Source organism: Montipora foliosa, chromosome 13 (assembly GCF_036669935.1).
Source record: "Montipora foliosa isolate CH-2021 chromosome 13, ASM3666993v2, whole genome shotgun sequence".
Classification (NCBI taxonomy): Eukaryota; Metazoa; Cnidaria; class Anthozoa; order Scleractinia; family Acroporidae; genus Montipora; species Montipora foliosa.
The window spans coordinates 26,536,385-26,558,884 of NC_090881.1; the positions used below are offsets into that span (position 1 = coordinate 26,536,385).

At 39.1% G+C, this 22,500-nt stretch overlaps 2 protein-coding genes across 2 annotated transcripts in view; both read right to left on the minus strand.

The window, feature by feature from the left end:
- LOC137982155 (lysyl oxidase homolog 2-like) overlaps positions 1 to 1,871 on the minus strand; it is a 17,351-nt gene extending 15,480 nt beyond the window's left edge. The window contains exons 1-2 of the mRNA XM_068829218.1: positions 1,745 to 1,871; positions 692 to 742 (exon numbers count right to left, since the gene is read on the minus strand). Coding sequence (XP_068685319.1) covers positions 692 to 742; positions 1,745 to 1,820 — 127 coding nt within the window. The 5' untranslated portion in view covers positions 1,821 to 1,871. The remainder of the gene's footprint in view (positions 1 to 691; positions 743 to 1,744) is intronic.
- A 5,172-nt stretch (positions 1,872 to 7,043) lies between these two features.
- LOC137982153 (tyrosine-protein kinase RYK-like) lies at positions 7,044 to 22,439 on the minus strand. The gene is made up of 12 exons (XM_068829217.1): positions 22,187 to 22,439; positions 21,958 to 22,094; positions 20,929 to 21,031; positions 18,212 to 18,355; positions 15,348 to 15,395; positions 14,680 to 14,830; positions 13,880 to 13,971; positions 12,363 to 12,719; positions 10,180 to 10,463; positions 9,741 to 9,850; positions 8,424 to 8,583; positions 7,044 to 7,763 (listed from the first exon to the last, which is right to left on the minus strand). Exons 1-12 carry the CDS (start codon positions 22,296 to 22,298, stop codon positions 7,515 to 7,517), a joined length of 1,947 nt encoding a protein of 648 aa, XP_068685318.1. The 5' UTR covers positions 22,299 to 22,439; the 3' UTR covers positions 7,044 to 7,514.
- Between the last annotated feature and the right edge of the window lie 61 nt (positions 22,440 to 22,500).

A 22,500-nucleotide genomic window follows, 5' to 3' on the forward strand; every position in this document is an offset into this window, starting at 1 on the left:
CTCTAATACGCCTTTCTAGCCTCTTTACAAAGGGAAAAATCTCTAAAGAACATGTAAACAATAAGCAGTAAGTCTTAGTAACATTAGTGCAAAAGAATAGTAAATTGACCGGTCTCCAGGGGCACCGTTTCTCGCGGAAGGTCCCGAAATTTTACGGGCCATTTTCGGGTGTCCGATTCCCTCTGCATCTCAAGATCGGATAGGATTTAAGTCGTGAAACTTCAAAGTCATTTTGCGTTTTGTTACCTTGAAACAACGTATGTCAATACATCGGCTCTCCAAAACAAGCGGTTGACAGTTTCACAAATGGCTTTTCGGGACTTACGGGCCCCTGGATCGTTTCCACATCACGTGATTGGGGCCATGTTTGGTGTCTTAAACAAAGAAACGGCAACCCTCTTTAATGCTGATATTAATTAAGACTGAGTCTCGCACATCGACACGCCTTGAGCAAAGGTCAGTGTGAGTTTGGAAATGATTGGTTGTTTCGGCTGCAAAACATTGTTGGTGATCACGTGCATGAGTGGGAACATCTTATTGACTCGATTGGTGATTGGTCAGAAACGTTGCGTCGACTCCTAATCAAATAGAAAGTAGAAGCAGAATAGAATCTTATTGACACAAACCATTTACTTTTGATTTGACTTCGAAATTAAAAACCCTTTTACTTTAATTTGCCGTACAAACCTACCTTTTGAGACAACTACTTTCAGTTCGCTTTGCTTTGCTTCTTTGGTGAGCACTGTTGGTAATTAAACGAGGAGGAAACAATGTATCATTTTGAAGTGCATACATAACTTACAGCGCAATATGTCTACTGCCTCACCTTGAATCTCAGTTTCAACAATGAGAATCACAGTTACTTTTTATTTGAAGAATTCTAACTGTAGGCACGTTTTCTTTTTTGGAGAAGGGGGTCCGAGAGGTAATTTTTCATCCCATCCCAGAATAGAGTGCGAGCCTATATTTTCGGGCTACGAACAAAAATGCAAAAACGTTACAAAGCAGTAACCTTGGTCATACGTACGGCGTAAGGAAGTGTGCGTTGTCTTGATCCTTTTTGCCAGACGAACGTTGAGGATTGTTGCAACTAATTGCTACCATTGCATGTGCGAACCAAGAGAGTCGTGGTGTGACCAATCAATTGAAAGTTATAGAATAGTATATTCGTGATCTTAAAAGGTACTTTCTAAATCCGAAATTTACCAAACTGCGAGACAGGTTAGTTCGAAGTTATGCCTACCATGATTAGTCATCAGCACTTCCTGGTTAAGGCGCTGCAGACGGTTTTGTGCGCTGGGCAGGGTGATTCTAGTCTTCGGGTGAAATTCTGACAAGAACTCTCCTTTGGTGCTGTTTACGTCAGGCTGTGCAAGACGTGTTTCTAGCCTTTCAGTTTGTGGACGCAATCATATTAAACCTACTAAGCAGCATTTCTTTTTTATTCTGCTCCGCGACATTTCTCCAAATTTTGAGTCTGGTTATAAACTTCTTTAGCGAGTCCATTTAAATGAAAGCCAATGAGAAAAGTACTTTCCTGTGTTGTTGTACAGTGTGTGGTACAAGATGGTTCTTAAACGAAAGCTACTGACTAGCACTCTCCTAAAATACTGTTTTATATTCATTTCAAATAAAGTCCTAGCCTAGGAGTTCGTGAATGACATAGTATTAATTCCACCTGAAAAATGTAACCGAAGCCGTAACGTTTGGATCATGAATCAAAGCGTAACCACCAACTACTTACTTGCCAACAAAGCAATGATTACAAAAATACGAAAGCTCCAAGAAGACTTCATAGCTGACCAAGAACTTAGTTTCATGTGTCGTGAGCTTCTTACTTGTGTGCACAAATGTTCAGTGCCCTTCCACGATTTATACTAAAGAGCAGCTGAAAGCGCACAGTTCAAATTGTTTGCTTTTTAGCTGTCAAAGGTGACAGTTCGAGAGAATAAAGAAAGTAAACTTCCTGCCTAAGCTTCGTTTACCAAGATTGGTTGCGTATGGTCACTTTTGTTCCTTGTTTGCGGTGCAAAAGAGTGTGCCTAAACTCGGACAATGCCGCTAAAACGAATCGGTTTACAAAACGAATACAAAGAGATATCGCGAGCAAATCCCAATATCTTTCTTAAAGAATTCTCTTAACGTTTTTACATTACTTTTTACAATACAAGGTAGCAATTAAGACACATTCTCGGTTTACCAAACGTAAATTACTTTTTAAACAATCACAATTTTAGATATTACTCAAGGTTTATTACTTCCGCCTCTGTGAAAAAAAATTATGTTGACTGAACCAAATTGCTTTGGCTGATTAATTTCTCCTACGAGGATCTCCTGATACGGTAATGTGGTCAACCTAGTAGCTTTGAATTTAGAAAAATAAAAACTCATGCGTCGGGGGTTGGGAAGCCAGTCATTTTTCTTTGCAACATGGGCAAACCAGAGAAGATGAAGATGAATTGCCTTTTCTGAGGACCTCCAAAAAGTTGCTGTTTTGTTCGTGGGTATTTCACTTCCGTTCAATATTTTGAAGAAGTTTAATCCCTTTGGTTGTTCGAAGACTCAAATGTAGTCATGATTTGAGTATTAGTTAGCATTTTCGGAGAGGAAAAGAGGGTTTCATAAGTTTTATTTCGTTACATGTAATATCCAGTTAAAAAAATCCAGCTACTGTCTTTTTCGGGGTGCCGGGATGGCGCATTGGTGAGAGCACTCGCCTCCCACCAATGTGGCCCGGGTTCGATTCCCACACTCGGCGTCATATTTGGGTTGAGTTTGTTGCTTCTCTACTCTGCACCGAGAGGTTTTTCTCCAAGTACTCCGGTTTTCCCCTCTCCTTAAAAACCAAAATTTGTTTGATTTGCGTTAACATGTTAATTTCAATTTACAGTGTCCCCGATTAGTGCTCTTCAGCGCTAGATTAGACACTTAAATAAAGTTTCTTTCTTTCCACCGCTTTTCAAAATGCACCAAGTCATTGCACACAATTGAAAACAGATTAGACACTTAAATAAAGTTTCTTTTTTTCCACCGCTTTTCAAAATGCACCAAGTCATTGCACACAATTGAAAACAGAGACGATGCAAAAAACCTGTCTTATGTGGTAAATAAGAAAAGTTTTCTTACTCCAGATTTTTTTATGAAACTACCAGTGCTTTCTGTTAGAGTTCGTTGAAACATCCTCGGTACCTATGCCGGTAAGATTCATTCCGTGGATTTGATCGGATAGCTGACATCTAAGCAACCTCTCTTTGCAAAGCAATGCAAAGGTGATTTTTCGACAGTAAGATCAAATTAGGCAGTACTGAATTTCGTTTCAATTAACTGTTTCAGAAGTAAGGTCAAACAGGAGAGGTCCAATAGCATAAGCAGTTAATGGTGAGTTAATTCACCAATAGGCTCATCCAAATCCAAATTTTAACACTGAACTTTGCGAAAAAAAAAAAACTGAAGATCTCGGCTTTGAAAAATGATTGAGGGGGCGGGTAATGACAGAATAAGACATGAGATTTGATGGCCTAACTTTATCGACCCTAATTCATACTTTCTTGTTTACTGTTTAAAGCGAGACATGCAATACACCAATTCAGCTTTTCTGTAACTTTGTGTCCCGCCTGTATGAAATTCTTTCTAATTAAGAAAAACTCGATATCAGTCGCGTGCCGAGCAAAATAATTTTTACAATATGTCGTTTTCACTTTGTGCGGAAAATTCGAAACAAATGAACATCACTAAAATGAAAATGGAATCATGTTTCCTGTCTAAACAAGTGTTCAACCATAACAAATATACGATTAAGTGCTGAAATAAAATCATTTTAGCAAGGTCTTAAATTACCACGGAGATACACGCAAGAATCACGAGCACAACTGGTTTAAAGGGCCGAAGCGGCAAGTGTGCCATGACAACGGCTCCATCGCTTTAGGCATCCAGTATAGAAAAGTAAGTGCGCAACAGGCACAATTAACCTCATCTCTGAAAAAAAGTCGAGTAGCGTCCGGTATTGGAAGTTGGAAAGAGATACACGGTATCTCAACATCGGATCAGGAAGCTTATTATCACTGAATGAGGGCCTGTTTACGTGGGAGCCCCAGGCGAAAGAGTCTACGTGACAAGTAAACTTCCCACCCCAGCGGGGTAAAGTTTCTGGAGGTTATTACGTGGTCGCTAGGCACTCAGACAGACAAATGACAGGCAAACCACGCATTTTGGCGGTCACTGCTCTTTTCTTTTCACTAGATGGTCTTGCTAAAACTTTTCAGCGCTGAGGCTTTTTACTGTCACTTTTAATTATGCAAAACCTCCTTTGATGCACTTGCAGATGAAACATGGTCCTGACCCGAGCCAGGCGGGTTGCCCCACCTTGAGAAGTTTACAAGGCAAAACTCGACCCCTGCTACCTAACCAACCTACAATAGACCGTCCATATTCGTATTCTCATTATTGGACTGAAACTAGCTTACTATGGAGGCTAATGCGGGGGACTCTATTAAAAAGTATTTGCATTTGAAAAGATTACCCCGCATTAGCCTCCATTGCAAGCTACAATCCTAGACAAAACTGTTGGGAAGGTTAGCACTTTTGACTCTTCATTGCTTCTCTCCCCTCCCCCCTCCTTCAATGTTGTGAAAAACTGAATGGTTTTAGTGGGAAATTGTTGAGTTACCTTCCAACATTGAATAGGGGGGAGGGGGGCTATGTAAAAGAAAGTGAAATTATTTCTTTTGAGCTTTAACAGAAGTGGGTTGCAATACAGTTCTGGTGTGGTTCATTTACATAACCTTCCCAACTACTTTTGTCTATGATTGTAGTTCCAGTCCAATACTGAGAATACGAATATGGTCTCTTGTAGGCGAGAGACCTCACACTTCAAATTAAAATGATATATTTATTATTCTTTGATTGCACTCACGTGATAAGACGGCGATGATGGTGCCAAAACAATAGAAAAATTTAGCTCAAACTTTGCATAATAATAATAATAACCAGGTGATCTGGTGACGTAATTCGGAGGACTGGAAAGAAAAAATTTGAGAAAAAACATGGCCGCCGTGACGTCAGGTACAATAGGGAGCTTAAGCACCCGAGTTTTTGAGACGCGGACGGCAACCGGAAGAGAACATTTCGCGTGCCAGGACAGTGGTGTCTCCTAGATATTTACACTAATCATCTCTAATGGAGAAATGATACTTAGCACTATAAATGTGGTTGAGTGAAGACAAGCTGAAAGGGAAAACAGGTCACTTCCGGTTCCCGTCCGCGTCTCAGAATCGCGCGTGCTTAAGGTCCCTAATCAATGAATAAGAGGAGGCGGGCATACTTAGGCGGGTCACCACATGTTCCTAGGGTTCCTCCATCTCCATGCACATGTTCCTAGGGTTCCTCCATCTCCATGCAAAAATACCCCGACAGTGGTCAGCACAAACATACCGGTATATTCTTCTGAATCACTAATGAAGAGGATAGTTCCGTTGGGCTTCATAGCCCACCTTCGATATATTAAAATTCAGTCCTAAGCCAAAGGCATCATCTCGTGTCTCTGGGAAATAAACTCATACAAATCCTTAAATTAATTCCCCAGAGCCTCGTGGTGATGCCTTTTGTGTAGCAGTTAATTTTAATATATCGAAATTGGTCTATTTCATAATATGACTGACGGTTGGATGTGACCAAAACCACCGCGCAAGTTGGTTTTCTGTGTTTCTGAGGGAAAATGCCCTAATTGTGAGCTTGGAGTCACGCCCCCTTCCAATGTATCTTTTATTTCATCGCCATCATCTATTCTTTAAGATGAAGGGGTTTTACACTGCTGATAGATTCCTACGCGATCTTTTTTCTGATCACTACTGGAAAGCAGGTCAGACGGCTTACCGGAGGTCTCCCGCCTCAAAAATCCAAATTGTCATTGACCACCAAGTACTTTGATGTTGATAGCAGACCAAGAAACCTGTACTGTTTATCCAATATTCCGCGCTTGAGTTGTTATGGCATTTTGTGTTACCTTTTCTAGGAACACTTCGGCCTTGCATTTGTTCAGTATAATTGCCGGAGTCGTTAAGACTTCACGTAGGAGGAATCCTCGATCTTCTCCCTTACAAAGAATGTCTAGAAATTCAAGTAATTGGTTGCACGTGGTTGCGTTATAAGTGCCCCTTTGCTCTTCTACAACCTGGTTCCCAGGGCCTTCGGCTTTGTCGATGAGGAGAGACAATGGAGACCCTGGGAACGAGGATGGCTCTTCTTCCCAACCTCAACATCAGTCATTTGAATGTTAACGTCACAAAGTGTCCCTGGTCCTCAAGTGAAAGAGAAACAGCTGCATCTACCCTCGCCAAAAGTAAAACTGAGCCTTGCACTTACCTCATTACTAGAGATATGTAGCAAATGCTTAGACTTAGGAACCGATTACATGAGCAGGGCTGCAGGGCTGGTCGCGTTTGCTGGGATGAGTTTCAGCCCGGTTTTACATGAGGTGGGCCAGCCCGGCTTGGGTTAAATTTAGAATATGTTTTGTGAAAAAGGACAACAAGAAGAAGTGGAGTGACGTTTATCTCGCTAAATTGTTATTAAAATTCACCATTTTACCATTTAAAGATGCCTTGAGGTTTGCTATCTTATACATCTCTTACTTTAAACATAAATTAAAAAAAACACGACTATTCCGTGGGCCATTTTGCTCCAAAGTGGAGTAATGTGGTTAGAAATCGCTGGCGCGGCTAACCTGGCTGTCCCGGTGAACGCAATTACATGGAAAAATCTCAGCCCGGTTAGCAGGGATCCCCGTGCATCCGGGCATCGTAACATCGTGATCTCGACTAACAGCGCTGACATTTGTCCATGTAATAGCAAACTTGAGCCCGGCTCATGTAATCGGAAGGGATACTTCGTGTTGGACACCAAAATGGGCGGCATCTAATTTCTTGCATCTTTGGACAGACCAGTGACACTGACCAGCAACTTGAAATATATAATGCGATGATTATATTATTTTCAAAAAGAGTTAAGCTGCAGCCAATTGTTTTCAGCCAATTCAACTATACAAAGACTGTTCACTGTCTACTTTATTGTCGAGAAGAGAAAAGCATTCATCTACTTGAAACAACACACTTCTAGAACGTTCTGCAGCTCAAATGATTTTAAAATAGAAATGATTGTTGAAAGCCGCGGTCTGAGCTAACCTTTGTTTGATTAAGAGGACCATGAAGTCCTGAACCTCAGGAATTAAAACTTACAGCTGAAAGATTATATCCTTTCCTTGCACTTTCCACACACTTGTTTTCGTAAAGAACGTTCAGAAGAGAAAGCCATTTTTGCGTTATTGGAGGAAAGCTTACTGCAACATCGTAAAGATGTCTTTATTTCCAAGCAACAGGATCCACTCATTTTTCTAGCGTCAACTTTTCTCAGAGCTTGCCGCCCTGAGTTAGAATAAACTGATGAGCTTGAGAAATCCCGACAGAAGCTTCTTCCTCTGAGTTTCTTTTCGACCACTTTCGGCTCCATGTTGTTCTCTCTCAGACGAAATTGCTCAAAGCATTCAAAAAGTCAGTTAAGCACACAATGAGCTGACCAAAGCTCGGTCGCTCATCCTCTGACAATGCCCAACAACAAGCAATGACAGTAAACAGTTCATCTGGACAATTCACTGGCTGTGAAATCCTGTGTCCTTGTTTGAGAAAGTTCAGCATTTCGAAGGCATCAATATTTCCGTATGGCTGCTGTCCCAGTGTCATAAGTTCCCAAAGGAGAACACCGTAAGCCCACTGTGATTGTAGACAAGGCCAAGACAAACAACACGAGAGAGAGAGAGAAAAAAGAAAGATTAATTATATGCCAAGCAATAGAGTGTTTTCACATGACGTCACGGTGGGCATACTTGGAAGAATGAAACAAAGAAGCAAGGGCCATGATGGAGGAGTGAAATATTCTTTTGGGAATTGAACTCTATTTTCATGAAAATTCTTCCTTTTGTTTTAGTATGCAAATATGTCTGCTCGTCACATGAGCGAAAACACTCTATTCTCAAGCTAAATAAAGCACTCTGATTGGTTGGGTTTCGGTCGAGATTTTACAGTACGGACCATTACCATGAAAACGGTCGGGGTAGAGAGCTTACGAAACGAGGACGACGTCGGCTACGAGGACTTCATTACGAGTTCGCGTTATTCATATCACTACGAAACTCTGCACGCGAAATTCTGAACAGCTTGAAGCTTCTTGATGTTTGGGGCAGTTGTGTTTTACCAAACTGTAGAGCAATAGAACAACTTGCTTAGGACTAGAGCAGAGATGATGGTGATGATCGTTCCTGCACACGACTCGTTATCCATCATTTACTTTTGCACCTGGGGCGGCAAGGGCCCCAAGGGCCACTCATTTGACGAGATTACACGGATGAACTAACCCTACACCTCTTGACTTACCGCATCACTGGCCACAGTGTATCGGCCATGTTCCAAGCTTTCAACGGCCATCCATTTGACGGGTCTATTCTCATTGTCTCCAAGACAACAATAATCTTGAGGAAACAAGTCTCTAGACAAGGCACAGTCAGTCACTTTGACATTGTGATCATCATCAATTCTGCAAGTAAAAAGAAAAGTTAAGTTTTTTTCGGCAATTTGAAGCCACATTTCAAGCAGTAAACAAGGCATAACTTTCACCTTTTTTTTTGGCCTAGGATTGCAAGATAAGAAGATGAACTCACTTATGGAGCCCTGTCTGCCAACCAATCTCCCTAACTTAATATGATGTTTATCCAATCCTGAAGCCGATGGCCTCATGTCCCCCTACCCGACCCTCCTTCCAAAGTACACACGTTACACCCTAAGCTTACAACAATAGGGAGTTTTAGCAAAGACGACGGCTACAGCAATGAAAACGTTAGTCCAAAATATAACTTAGCGCTATCGCAAGTATTTCGCGATTAATCCGTCACATTGTACAATACTGGCGAACTATCCTGTAACTGGATGGGTACGAACGGTTTTAAAGTCAAAACTGAAAATGACTTTTTCATTGTCATATGCTCACGTTGTCGTCAAAACCTAAAATTTGGTGATTTCACGTTGTTGTTTTGTGGAGTACGGCAAAGAAATGCACGGAAATTCGTGTTTCACGTGCAGCACGAGTATTTTTCCTTTTTCAACCAATAACATTCTTGCTTTGTGGCGTTGCCGTAGCCGTACCTGTCGTCTTTGCTAAAACTCCCTAATGTTCACTGAAACGCTACTGTAAACCAATCACTATCAAATGTTGCCGCGATCCTGGACATACTGTGAGTGCAAAAACTTTAGCAATGCATAGGTGCAGATCGTACCCAAAAATTAAATTTGATAAAAGAGTTACCAACTGGGTTAAAACAAAGCAGAAAATTGCAAGTTACTTTTGACTTCTTTTCATCTTACTGTTGCGTACGACATGTGACATATCTTTGCAGATGTTAGGTGTTGTCTACTGCTTCATTACATTAAATCGTGATTGGCTAAAATCGTTAGAGTGAAAAAGAGTCGAACACGAGCTTAATAGATTATTCAAACAGCCTCACAGAATGGTTTAGGATACATCTGTAGCAGGATTCTTGGCAGACAGGACTTCAAGGGATACCACTGGACTGCAAGTATTCCCTTGAATTATACATCTCTCCAGTAAAACTCTACTTGATACATCAGTTTTCTCCAACCCTTTAACACTACCGGATCGCGATAACTGAGAAAGAAATGATATTTTTATCTGCTTACACACAGTTTCTTGCAGCCACATCTTTGTGAACAACTCTTCGTCTTGCTAGGTACTGCAGCCCTTTAGCGATTTGAATGGCAACATGAACAAGATCTGCTGTTGTCAGTGACTAGAAGAAGAGGAATTAAAAAATAGTGTCTGAGCCCTTTTGATGTTCAGTATAAAATCAATCTTTTTAGCAACCTTAAGTCCGAAGTTTATTTACGCCTTGCAAACCAACCTGTGATGTTCATTCCAACAATATAGACATTTTTTTATACTTGGGTTGACATATAACTAGCCTATGAATGCACCACAAATCTTTCCAAATGGTTTACGCACTGTAGGAAAGCGGGTCAAAAGGTGTTTAGAGCAATCAAATGATCGTTGCTTCTATCAGCATTCAAGCCTATTGTAGGTCTAACTCACGGCCCCATATCAAATAAATTATTTACTTGCCTTAGATCCTCCTTCAGGTGATCTAGATTTCTTAATGAACAATTTCAAATTTCCTCTGTTCATGAAAGGAAACATCACTAAGGGTTGTTTCTCGTCCTCCAAACAAACTGCCATGACAGGTAACAGATTTTTATGAGTGAAGTCCTTTAACATTGAACTTTCTATCAGCAACAAATTTACTTGCTCTGAGGACGCCAAACCAGAAACAGTTTTAACTAAAACACTCCGCTGTTGTTTTTCTCCAGGTCCTGTTAGGACTCCACTGTAGATACGAGCAAATGTTCCTTGAGAAAAGAGAACAAAATGGAGCCTTGTAAGCGAAGAAGAAAGTATGAAGACGTTGTTGAACTTACTGTAACTACAACCACAATATCTGACAATCAGGGCCTAATGAGTCTGAAGTGCATAGGAATAAAGAATAAGGTTGCAGGGACCTTCACTTAGGGAATTTAAACACAAGTGTTTCCGTGACAGACAGCAACTGGAAGTGGACTTTCTGCATTCTAGTGGTCTTCCCTTTAAAGGGGCAACGTCATGGAAAATTCGTAAAAATCTGGAAAGCAAAGGAGACCTGTTTACTGATGGCAAACGAAAATTGATGGCCAAAGTTTCTTCAAAACGGCTATTTTAGCTCACAGAAACCATTCTTAAGTGTTTTTGGTTACGCGTAGCCAAGATTAAAATGAATGCCAACTTGAAAACGTCGGGCCAACGTTTTCAAAATGTCCCCTTGCATTTTCGATGAACCCCGTAAAATTAATAACTGAGTGTGGCTCATTTTTCTTTTAAAATTTAATACATTTTTATCCCACTGCGGTGATCCAGATTTAAAAATGAAATGGTCAATGAAAATTAATTTAGTAATTTTAAGGTCGAAATGAAAGGGATATTTCCCATGATACGTGATAGCATCATGGCCATCAGAGATATTAGTTTTACTGCAATTTTGGATTCACCTTTAAAAAATGTACGTGTGTATTTGTATTAAATACAAAATACACACATTTTATGAGGAGGCAGTGCTGCCCAGTGGTTTGAGCACTGACCTTGAAAAGCCCCTATGGGGAGTTGTTCAGTAAGTATGAATGTGTCACATGATTTGAGTTTGTTGGTTCTTGACTCTACCAAAAGAGGTTTTTATCAGTCCTCTGGTTTTCCCATCTCTTAAAAGAAACCAATTATTTGATTTGATTTGCTTTAATTTAATTTTATTATATTACATGTATATTGTTAGGGGGTACTTACTGTATATGAGACCAGGACGAACTCAGACCAGCATGGGTTCATATTCTGCCTCCATACATTTCTTTTTATGCATTTACATGAGACCGGCCCCAACAATGAACTCGTCTCGGTTGCGGGACCGAGACAAGAAATTCTCATACAGGTCTGAGGCCGGTTCCAGAAATTTCAATCCTGTATGCTTTTGGATCAGCCATATATTTATTAGAGAAAACATAAAATTTAGTCCTGAAGCCAGGCACCGGTTTTGTCCCAGTTTCATGTAAACAGCTGCAAAAATTTCATGCTGATACAAGTTCATACTGTCTGAGTTCATCCCGGTCTCATGTAAATACCCCCTTATTCCAAATAGGGTCAATCAAACGCACCCTTGCTGTTTGCCATACACATAATGCTTAATCTCTCCAAAGGTGACCCAAATCCCTACCCTCGAAGGCAGATAAAATGTCCGGAAATACCCCTAATTAGATGCACGCCAATTTTACTAATTGTATCCTTGCTCTTTTCCCAACTTCAACATCACTCGTGTCTCAGATTACAGACAATCAACGTCACAAAAAGTCCCCCAAATGCTGCTCTTTACATGTACACGTACATGTAAGGATGAACTGATGCATTTACCCTGACCTAAAAGTAATGCTAACCTTTACTCTAACCTTCCTATCAGAAATAGGTAGAAAATGCTTACATGTGATGGGACACTTCATGTTGGACGCCAAAACTGGGTCTGCATCTAATCAAATGCATTTCTGGAGATTTGTGTTAAATGTTACTTTCAGTTTAAATACAGTGTCCCCAGTTCGTGCTCCAGCGCTAGAACGACTAGACACTTTCCTTTTTCCTTTACTGAAAGTACTCGAAGGGAAGCAAGAATGGTGCGTACTGTAACTGTTTCAGAGAAAGTACATTGCAATTCTATCACTGCAACTGACTTTTCGTACCTTCTTGTAAAAGTTCCCCTAAAGTTATTCTGTCCATTTCTACTGTCAAATCCTGCAGCTCTGTTTTCATGTCCCTGTTGCGATATTTTCCCTTCTGCGTTGACTGCAGTCCTCCTCCACTGTAATAACCATCACTGGGTGTAATGCTTAATGTGCTTTCTATTACAGGTAGACCTCCTGGTAACCTTGGTCTTGCAAGAGGTACATCTCCATTTGTAACATTTGATGTAGTGGTAGTTTTGTTTAGATTATTTAATGTTGGGCCAGGCTGGAAATCAGCTTTTACAGGTACATTAAGATTGCCAGTGTCATTCGTTGGAATGAGGCTGATTTGGGCTGTTGGATTTTCCTCTAGTACTTAAGAAAATAAAAAATATTGGTTCAGTACAAACAACACCCAAGAAAGTCGATGCTTCTATAAAAAGGGTAGAAAAATCAGATAACAGGTTAAACTGGAGTTTTTGCCATGGTTAAAACAAGATTAACTGCGATCAAAATGGGTTTGACTTAGGACCAAATTTTCCTGCAACATTCACATGATTAGGGACTCGCTTTCAATTTAAGTTATATTCCAGTGTAGCATGAAGGTGCTATCACTGTCCTCTTGTAGCATATGGATGACGGCTCGAAATGTCTCGATTATGGAAGGAGGTGATTTTTCTCTACAAGTCAAAGAGGCACTTAATTGACTACGAACAGGCTATAGTTATTGTTGGCATCCAGTGAAAGCAATTTCCTCTCATCAAGATAAATCTCCTTCTTTCTGAAGCAACTTTGTTCAATCAAAGATCCCAAGGAGGATGTTCAGTAGATTTGATTACCATGAACCCTGGTCAGAAAGTACTCCCTTTTCTTGTTTGGGGTATAATGTGATCCCTGCTTTGGATCAGTAAGGGGATTGCATTCATCACATTCTAAATACAGTGGTGTCACTTGATCATATAATTATATCAACCATAATAAATATTATAATACTATTATCATATCTTTCAGTGAGATAGTACAAGCACTATGACTGGATAATTTACTGAGCCACATTCTACAGTACAGCCCACTAAATTTGAAATTTTGATGTATACAACATTTTTCTAGCAAGTTTTTCATGTTGTTTATGTGAAATAAACTTGTGAAACTGTTTGAATCTTGAAAGCAACTACCGGGTATTGAAAAAGCCATTAAGATGTTTTCGTTTTTCACAATTTTATGCAAGCTCATCATTTGTGGCAGTGACCTCAACTACATGTAGTTACTTTCCTGCAGACCTCAGAGATACAATACAACTCTGTTTTATCGGTCCATACTGTAAATTAAGGACCCTTGTTTCTGTGCAGTTTGCACTTGGCCATAAATCAACGTAAAAAACTTGGCTCGTAACTTACAGTACGGACCTTGAGCTCGGTTAGTAAGAAGTCTTTAAGTATGTATTTGTTTACTTGATTCGTGTCTGAAGTATAAGTTAGGCACTCATTTTTTTACTCATTTCCTCTGCAATGTCACTGATTTTCTGCTGAAATTACCTTGATTGGCAGCTGCTTGATTTGGCTGTTGAACAGCAATCAGTGGGGTTTTGGACAGATTAGAGTGCCCTGTACCATCAGCATCAATATCACTGCTCAGAAAACAAACAACAAAAACTTAACTCACTACAAGTGCATGCATACATGTAGTATGAGGTTTAAATCAAACTGATTTCTCCTTTGATTTCTAAACAAATTCACACCTTAATCATAACCATTACAATTGGTACATTAACCGCTCAGACCCATTACCATTATAAAGAGCCCCCAATCGGTGAGTGAATTCAATCGGAATTAGCCAGAGTAAAATCTATAAGTATCACTATCAGTGGAGGAAGGGTTTAATCATAAAAAAGTGGCCTGGGTTTGAGTCCCTGAATTGAAATAAAAATAAAAATAAAAATATCACAGAATCTCAATGTCTGCATGAGCAACCAATTATTTTTGTCCGTTGTTTTTGAATAACATGCTTTTCTGGCCTGTAATAACACAGCTTTTAAGGCTGACTTTCAACTTAACAGCTTACAGTGTTTTTATTTTGAGAAAGAATCCAACCTTTTTAAAAAACATACTTCAACAGAATATTCTGTCATCATCTTCTGTTGAAACATGTTTTTAAAAAAAAAATTGTGTTGTTTCTTTAAATTGTAACATGTCTGCTATCATCCAGACCTTAAGAGTGTTTTCTTTACATTATGTAGGCCTTTGGCAATGTAATACGTATCTCCTTAAGAGGGGCAAGTGTACATTTAAGGAAATGTTGTGGGTTTGTGAGAATACTCTGATCCTTGCAAACCAACCTAGACTCCTTGTTAGGACTTGGCATGGAGTGTACATGAATAGCAGCAACTGCAAGAGCAATGATGAGAATGATACTACAGGCCACGCCCACTGCGATGTAGAAAACTGTGGTTTTGTCCATAGGAATAGAAAGGGTACTTTGTTCGGAATCTGCAAAAAGGAAAAAAAACCATACTGCACTATCATAATATTTGACTTCCAAAAATGTAACTGAAACAAAGTCGATTGTGTGGATTGTTCCCTGGTGACAACAAGAATTTTCTGGCATGCTCCCCCTTCCATAACTGAGGTGCCAGACCAAACTTTTTAGCGCATCTCATCCATAGCACCCTCTATCCATTCCTGTGGCCAACATTGACTCTCTTGACAGAAGCTTCATCAATAATTATGGCTGTCAGGATATGGAATAACCTAGCTGACAACTTGTCAATCCCCCCTCCCCCCTCCCCACCAACTGACAAGTAAAACTGAGTGGCATTAGACAGATTAATTTAAGTCTCACTCCTAAGAGTCTATGGGTTAAATCTGCTATTTTGCTTGCCTGTTGGAGATTTTACTTTTGTTGGGTCATACTACATGTATATTGCACATAAATGCAAAAAAAAAAAAAAGAAATAATCTATATTGATTGTTTTATAATATTACAGTTGCACCATCAGTTACCTACCTTCATGCCTGGAAAGTATTGGGGCCTTGGTGTTGGCAATGACATCAACTGATTAAAAGAATGATAATTATTATAATGCATTAAGAAACAAGTATACAAAATTCATGTAAATGCATGTTACATACATAATTATAGTAGTACGTGAAAATGAAGTTAAATGCAATTTAACTGAGTCAACAACTAGGAGCCACTGTTGTCAGTGGTTTTGTTATATTTGCACATGGGTCAGATTCCTTGTGCTTTTGGTTGTAGTGCTTATTCATTGGTGTGGCAGGAAAAAGAAGCATTTAGCATTATTTTTCCTCCCTTCCCCCCTCTACTTTCCACTGTTAATCAGTGTGATGAGTGCCTGTCTTCACGGGCGCGTTCAGGCTTACATGTATGGCTGCGTTGTCAGGTTTTGCCAGCCATCAGTGCAGTCTCCATCTTTTTTTTTTTTTTTTGTAGGTTTATTATTTAACATAACAGAAGTTTACATTGCACAAGATACATATAAGCTGGAGCTGGCTGCCAATAGTGGAAGCTCCAGGATGTCTCAGGCACCAAACCTCCACTTGAAGACGCAGTTGTTTTATTAAAGTAAAGTAAGTAAAGTCACTTTTATTTAACATTGGTAGCTCCTTCAGCTGCAAGGTTGGTATCAATGGAAGCAGACTGTGCGCCCTTTACCACCCCTCGCCCCCCCCCCCCTCCCTCTATCAGTGCTCCATTTTACGTAATGTTTAAAAAACGAGCAGTAGTGTTTTATCGGGGTTTAAAAACATGAGACGTAGCCAAGTGTTTTTAGACCCGATAAAACATGTGCTGCAAGTTTTTTGAACGGCTTAAAAAACATTCAAAACAATGGTTCAAATTGTGAGAGGTGAATATTAGCGTACAAGAAAAACAAGCTATGCCTTATTAGTATTCTTTACATAAAGAATACTAACTTATTAGTATTCTTTACATAAAGAATACTAACGAGGAGTGTTTTATCAGGATATAAAGCTCATACACGTGACATTTTATCGGTGTTTCGATAGGATGTTAGGCTCATGAATTATTAATGAGTTTTGGGTATTAAAAGCCATAGCTACACAGATCAGAGGAGAGTTGAAACAGAGGTTGAAGTCACTGAGGATCAAACTGGGGACCTCTTGCTCCAAAAACAGCATGCTACATGTAACCAACCGAGCTACACCTACACCAAAGGTTAATTTATTCAGAGGATCCATAGAACTATTGGCACACATGTATTGCTAATGAACATGGGTATTGAGGATCACAATGAGTGGTTTTTCTATGATAAAAAACCTGAAGCCGTAGAGCACCTCTTTTGGTATTGTAACCAGATCTTTCCACTATGGAGCACCCTCACTAATTGGATTTGGGAGGTACCGTATTTACCCGTGTATAAGTCGATCCCATGTATAAGTCGATCCCCCATTTTTGATGGCAAAAAACGCAAATTTCTTAATTTCTTTGTCAAATGTTCATGGGACACTAATCTTGTATTCTTCGATTTCTGGAAATGTGGATACACAAAAACATCAGGGCCTCAAGCGCTGAATAGTCTTGTTGTTCAGCAACTGTTGTATTTGCGGACATTTTGTCCTTGAGTTTCGAAAAAGTTCTCAGAAAATCGAACGTATTAACCTGAAACTCACCTGTTTCGTTGTTCAAGGATAAAGGGCTTAAGAGGATAAGCACAATGCAACATCACAGAAGCAGGAGTCAATCTTTGAAAATAACTTGCGAACGATGCGAAAATATGCAAGGTTTAATTGGTCCTTGACTTACAATTTCTCAAATGACAAACAAAACAAAACTCATAAACCAAACAATACGAAGTTTGCAAAAGCATTTAAGTCTGCCAGGTTTGTATAAAGAATAAAAAACAATCATTACCAAGCAGCATTTTCACGCAGACACGAGTGACGATGCTTGAACGCAAACACGAGGTATTGCACCAGGTTACTAAGCCGTTGAACGATCGTGTTTTATTCAAAGAAACAGAAATAACTTTTAAAGCTTTCCGCCTTTGGAAAACGAAAATTTCCAGTGTCTATTTTATATTTGTGCTTGTGAGTATCTTTAGAGTTGGACAAACCCTTTTTCATTTCAACTGGAATTGCTTACATTCATTTTGAAGTCTTTTGTCATTCATTTTGAAGTCTTTTACAATGTATCGGCTTTTGTCCACTGCGTTTGTTATGCCCAAGACAACATTATTATGTTAAATTTGAATAGATTACTTAGCTGGAACTTGGCTCAAAATCTTTGACCCGTGGATAAGTTGAGGGCGACTTTTGGAGCTTCTTTTGAGGCCATAAAAAGTCGACTTATACACGGGTAAATACGGTAACCAAAATTGACGTCAAGTTCTCCCTCGAATCTGTTCTCTTAGGATACACAAACTGTTTGCCTTGCAAAAATGCAATTACATGTAACTGTATTATTTTAGTAGTCAAGTTTTTCAAATATAAATGTAAAATGGAAGGACACCGCATAACCCCAATTATACTGGCGTACAAAGCTACCTATAGTTTCATAATTTATAAAATTAAAAAATTATTGGCATGTGACGTTTCCTATCAGTAAAAATTCTTAAGTAAGTGGAAACTGATGGAAAAGCTATTTTGTTGATAAATGATGTGATATATGTAATGTAGAAATGTAAGTACTCTGGTTGTATTATGTCTAAGTGTACACTGTTTGTAATAATTTTGTTATTTTATTTTCTATGTAATTGATGTACACGTCCTAGGTGTAAAGCTGTAATAAAGGCAAAATAAAAAAAAAGCACCCTAACCACTGAGACGCACTGCCTCACAAGCAACAACATGGACTACTTTCTACATGTAGCCAACTTATTGATTACTCACCTTTTTGACATGTTTTTATCCTCCTCATGTTTAACACCTTGTAATCTTGAGAAAACGGCAAGTCTGAAGTAGTGATGTTAATCTGAATGAGTAAGTGGGCTGTGCCATGCTTTGTTCCTCTGCAAGTCATATTCACGCAAAATTCTGAAGGGAGACACCAAAATATTCATAGTATTAATTTCTGCCAGTTACTGTGGATTTAAAACTTTTAATTTTTTGGGGGAATGTTTGTACCACTATCCAGGGCTTGAAATTGCGACCAATACGGTCGCATTTGCGACTAAATTTTTCCCTTTGCGACTTGTTGTCACCTTCGTTCTTTCGAAACAAAAGGGTTAGTAGTTGCCACTTTGCTGCTACTTTTGCTACAATAAACAAATAAATAAATAAATGACAAAATTATTTTGTTTCGCGCTGTGAATTTTCTCTGAAGGTAGCGTAATTGTATAGTAATTTAGTTGCGATGTTACGTGCACAGCTCCATTCCTTCGATTAGTTGCCATTTTCAGCAGTTTCTTAACACACAAGTACTGCGGGCTCATATTTTTCTGCTAAACCACTGACAACACAATGCAGCGCGGCGATTTTGCGACTAAAATTTGCGAAATTGTGACTAAATTTTCGTATCTTATCGCAAAATGCGACTGGATTTTTTTGTTAATTTTGAGCCCTGCTATCAGGTTGGTTCAAACGTAAAACAATTAATGTGCTGAACTTACTTCTTTGTGTCACCTCAAATAATTTAAGTACAAAGTTGAGTCAGATACTTACTGTATTTAGCAGAAGTTAACTCTTGACAACAAAACCACAAATGTATGAAACCATTTCTATTATCACAGTGACAAAGTAACTAAGTCTTTACAAAAAAAACAAATGGACTTCCTGTGACCCAATTTGTTCAATTTGGCTAAAGTACATCTAAAGTACACGCCAGCAGGAAATTCATGAAGCCACCATGATGTTTAGATGTCTGCACGGGCTAGCTCCAGAGTATCTGTATTCAAAGTTTATGTGGCGTGACTCTGCTTATGACCTCAGGGACTCTGAAAATAAGCTCAATGTGCCATTACCGCGCACTAATTATTACCAAAAAAGCTTTAGCTACTGTACATGTACAATGGTGCCACATTATGGAACAGTCTACCATGCGATATAAGGAACACAGAGTCTGAAAGTGGCGAATGATCGAAGGAATGAAGCTGTGCACCTAACATCGCAGCTAAATTACTCTACAATTACGCTATATTCCTAGAGAAAATTCACAGCGAGAAACAAAGTAATTTTGGCATTTATTTATTTTAGCAAAAGTAGCAGCAAAGTGGCAACTGCTAACCCTTTTGTTTCGAAAGAGCGAAGTTGACAACAAGTCGCAAATTTGCGACTTCTCCAGATATTCTAGTCGCAAAGGGAAAAATTTAGTCGCAAATGCGACTGTATTGGTCGCAATTTCGAGGCCTGAATAATGCCTTTTTCTTGGTGCTTTGGCTCTCTTTATCTGAGACATGCCACCTTACGATGCCCCCAGTTGACAAGTAAAATCGTCTGGCGTTAGACAGAGTAAAATCTGTTGAATTTCAATCCTAGGAGTCAATGTGTTAAATTACATTAATTTTGAACTTTTGATGTTCCAATCAACTGGACCAGTCAAAAGAACAGCAGGTCTGTCCAACAAAAATCATGTTCAGCTTGACCCGTTCCAATAGAGCCTTTTTGCAGATACAGAACCCAGTTTGATTTCAAATAACTATTATGGGATGTCCAGGGGGCAAATACATGTACTTATTAATTTGCCCCCTGAGCATCCCATAATGTCTTTTGAAACAATACAAATCAAAATGGCCGCTGTACACGACTATCAGCAAAAATGTCTATTGCACAATAATATTTATTATTGTAGATTTTACATTTACACCAGGCAATTTTACACGCACTCAATTATCAATGGGGAACCTGTTCCAGTTAACAACATCGACATCCACTTTAGCTCATTCTCTCCTAATATTGACACCTGAAGGTTTCATTCTAACGCTAGGTGATGAAAAGGGTGCCTAAATTGGCTTTGTAAAGCCTGTCTTAGACATTCAACTTTCCATGTGTCAAACATATGTTTGGTTTAGGACAAGGAAAACTTGAATGTCTGAGACAGGACTTATAAAGCCATTTTAGGAAATACCTTACAATGTTAACAACAATCTACAACACAGTTGGCACTCAGTGTTCAGAACATTAGAAGGATATCACTATGCATTGTATCTCAAGTTACAAAAATCAAAGAATTGAGACTCACTAATATTTTCATATCTGACAGGTAAATGACTAGCAGAAGTTGAACATAAAAAAGACCTACGTTGCATGATAACTTTGTCATCAATGATTCTAGACAAAGAGAAGTGTGAACAAAAAAAGTTCCAAAAAGGAGTAATTAAAATTTAATTTCTTCAGCCATGTCTTTTCAGTGAGCAATCTTTAATTACCAGTTTATCCTTTCACTATAGATATTACCATAATTGGTCACCCTTACAACAGGAAAACCTTTCAATATTGTACTACCCATGATTCAGTTTCTGTAAGGATAAAACCTTACTGACAACATTCCACTTGCACACACAGAAGTTAGCATTTGAAATGTAACTGTCTGATAACAGTAATAAATCTTAGGTGCCTAGACTGTAATTTACAGTGTAATTATTGTATACTGTCATCAATCATCAACTCACCTTTCTTCGTTTTTGGAATAACACCCACTTGTGCAATGTTCACACCTGGTTTGAGCAAAAGATCAGGAGTGTCTGATTTGACTTGTAAGCTGTAATAATAACCCTGCAAGGAAGAATAGGCAGTTACTAAATCAAAACAACAGCACTTTTTCCTTAGATATTTGTAAACATAGTGAACAGGATGGGCAATAACACAAGTGTAGCCTGTACTCTTGTTGATGAACCAGCATGGTTTTCAAATATATTGACCATGTTATGATTTTGTATATACTCAACTCCTGGTTATTGCATTTCTAGCTTTCTGATTGGCTTGCCAAATCCTGCTTATCTGATAATAACCAAGGTTTTGGAAAGCAGTGCCCCAAGTGTCCGTGTGTCAAAAAAAAGTTTTGTTCCGGGAAAATGGCTGAAAAGAACAGGTTTGGAGAAGTGTCTCCCTCTGAAATACAGCAACTTTTCGACAATGCCATCCAGGAAGCCACAAAGAAAGCAACAGCATAAACATATTCAGTGGTACAAAACTGTGAAGTTCAAAAGCTAGTAATTCTCGCTGTCGATAATTTTGCGTTTTAAGATCGTGTGAGCAGAACACAAATGTTTACCTTGATGTTCTAATCGAGAAGTATGTACTAAAACAATTATGCCATTAGTGTTTACTCGAAATGAGGTGATTATATATAGCCAACTCATATCCAATGCGCACTCATGGAATAATTGTTAAACATCACCCAATTAGAATCACAGAACAAAGTTTCAACTGTTCAAGTCTTAATCAAATATAAACAAAGTTTATTTGCGCAGCAGGTCATGAAAACTCAATCCTATCGACAGACGAGTGACTCTAAATTAAAGCCAGATATCACTCATATCAGTAGACAGCTGTTTCTTGAAGCGAACGACGCTACGTTCGTTCACAACTGCAAGTTCTACGACGTCCTTTACACGTAAGACATACCACAGGTTCCGTTAACTCGGCGATCAAAAGGTAAATCAATACATAGCCTCCCTATTAGTTCCATTTCAACTTACCATACGATTTGAAGGTATTTGTTTGGAGTACCAAGTAAACTTCAAGCAGTTCACCCGAGGGGGAATAGTCATGTTAAAATTGACGGCATTGACTTGAATTTGTCCGTCTCTGACATAGTAGATATCGCCTTCGAACCCTACAAAAACGCAAAAACCTTGTTAAAACAAAATACTCCTTCAGCAACAAATTGATGACTCCTTATATGCTGAAGGTGCGCAAGCAACACACCGATAATTTTCTTGGCTTCTGTGCTGTTGATGTAAAAGTTCAGGGAACCCGCGGTGGGTAATATGAAATACAAGACAAAGCTTAAGGAAATCAGAAGAAAGAGACGATTCATCCTCTTTCAAGTTTTGAACTTCCAGTTAGGCTCCCTCGTCTACCCCAAAGTGGCCATTTTTCATCCTTGAAATCGACTAACTATGTTGAAATGCATGAAAACCTGCAGACAATGGCCTTTATTTTCTCTGATGTTTATCCCAAGTAAGCGGGGGGTAAGTAAGCGCCCTTTCATAGGCTTGTTCAACGACCAATCAACGAGC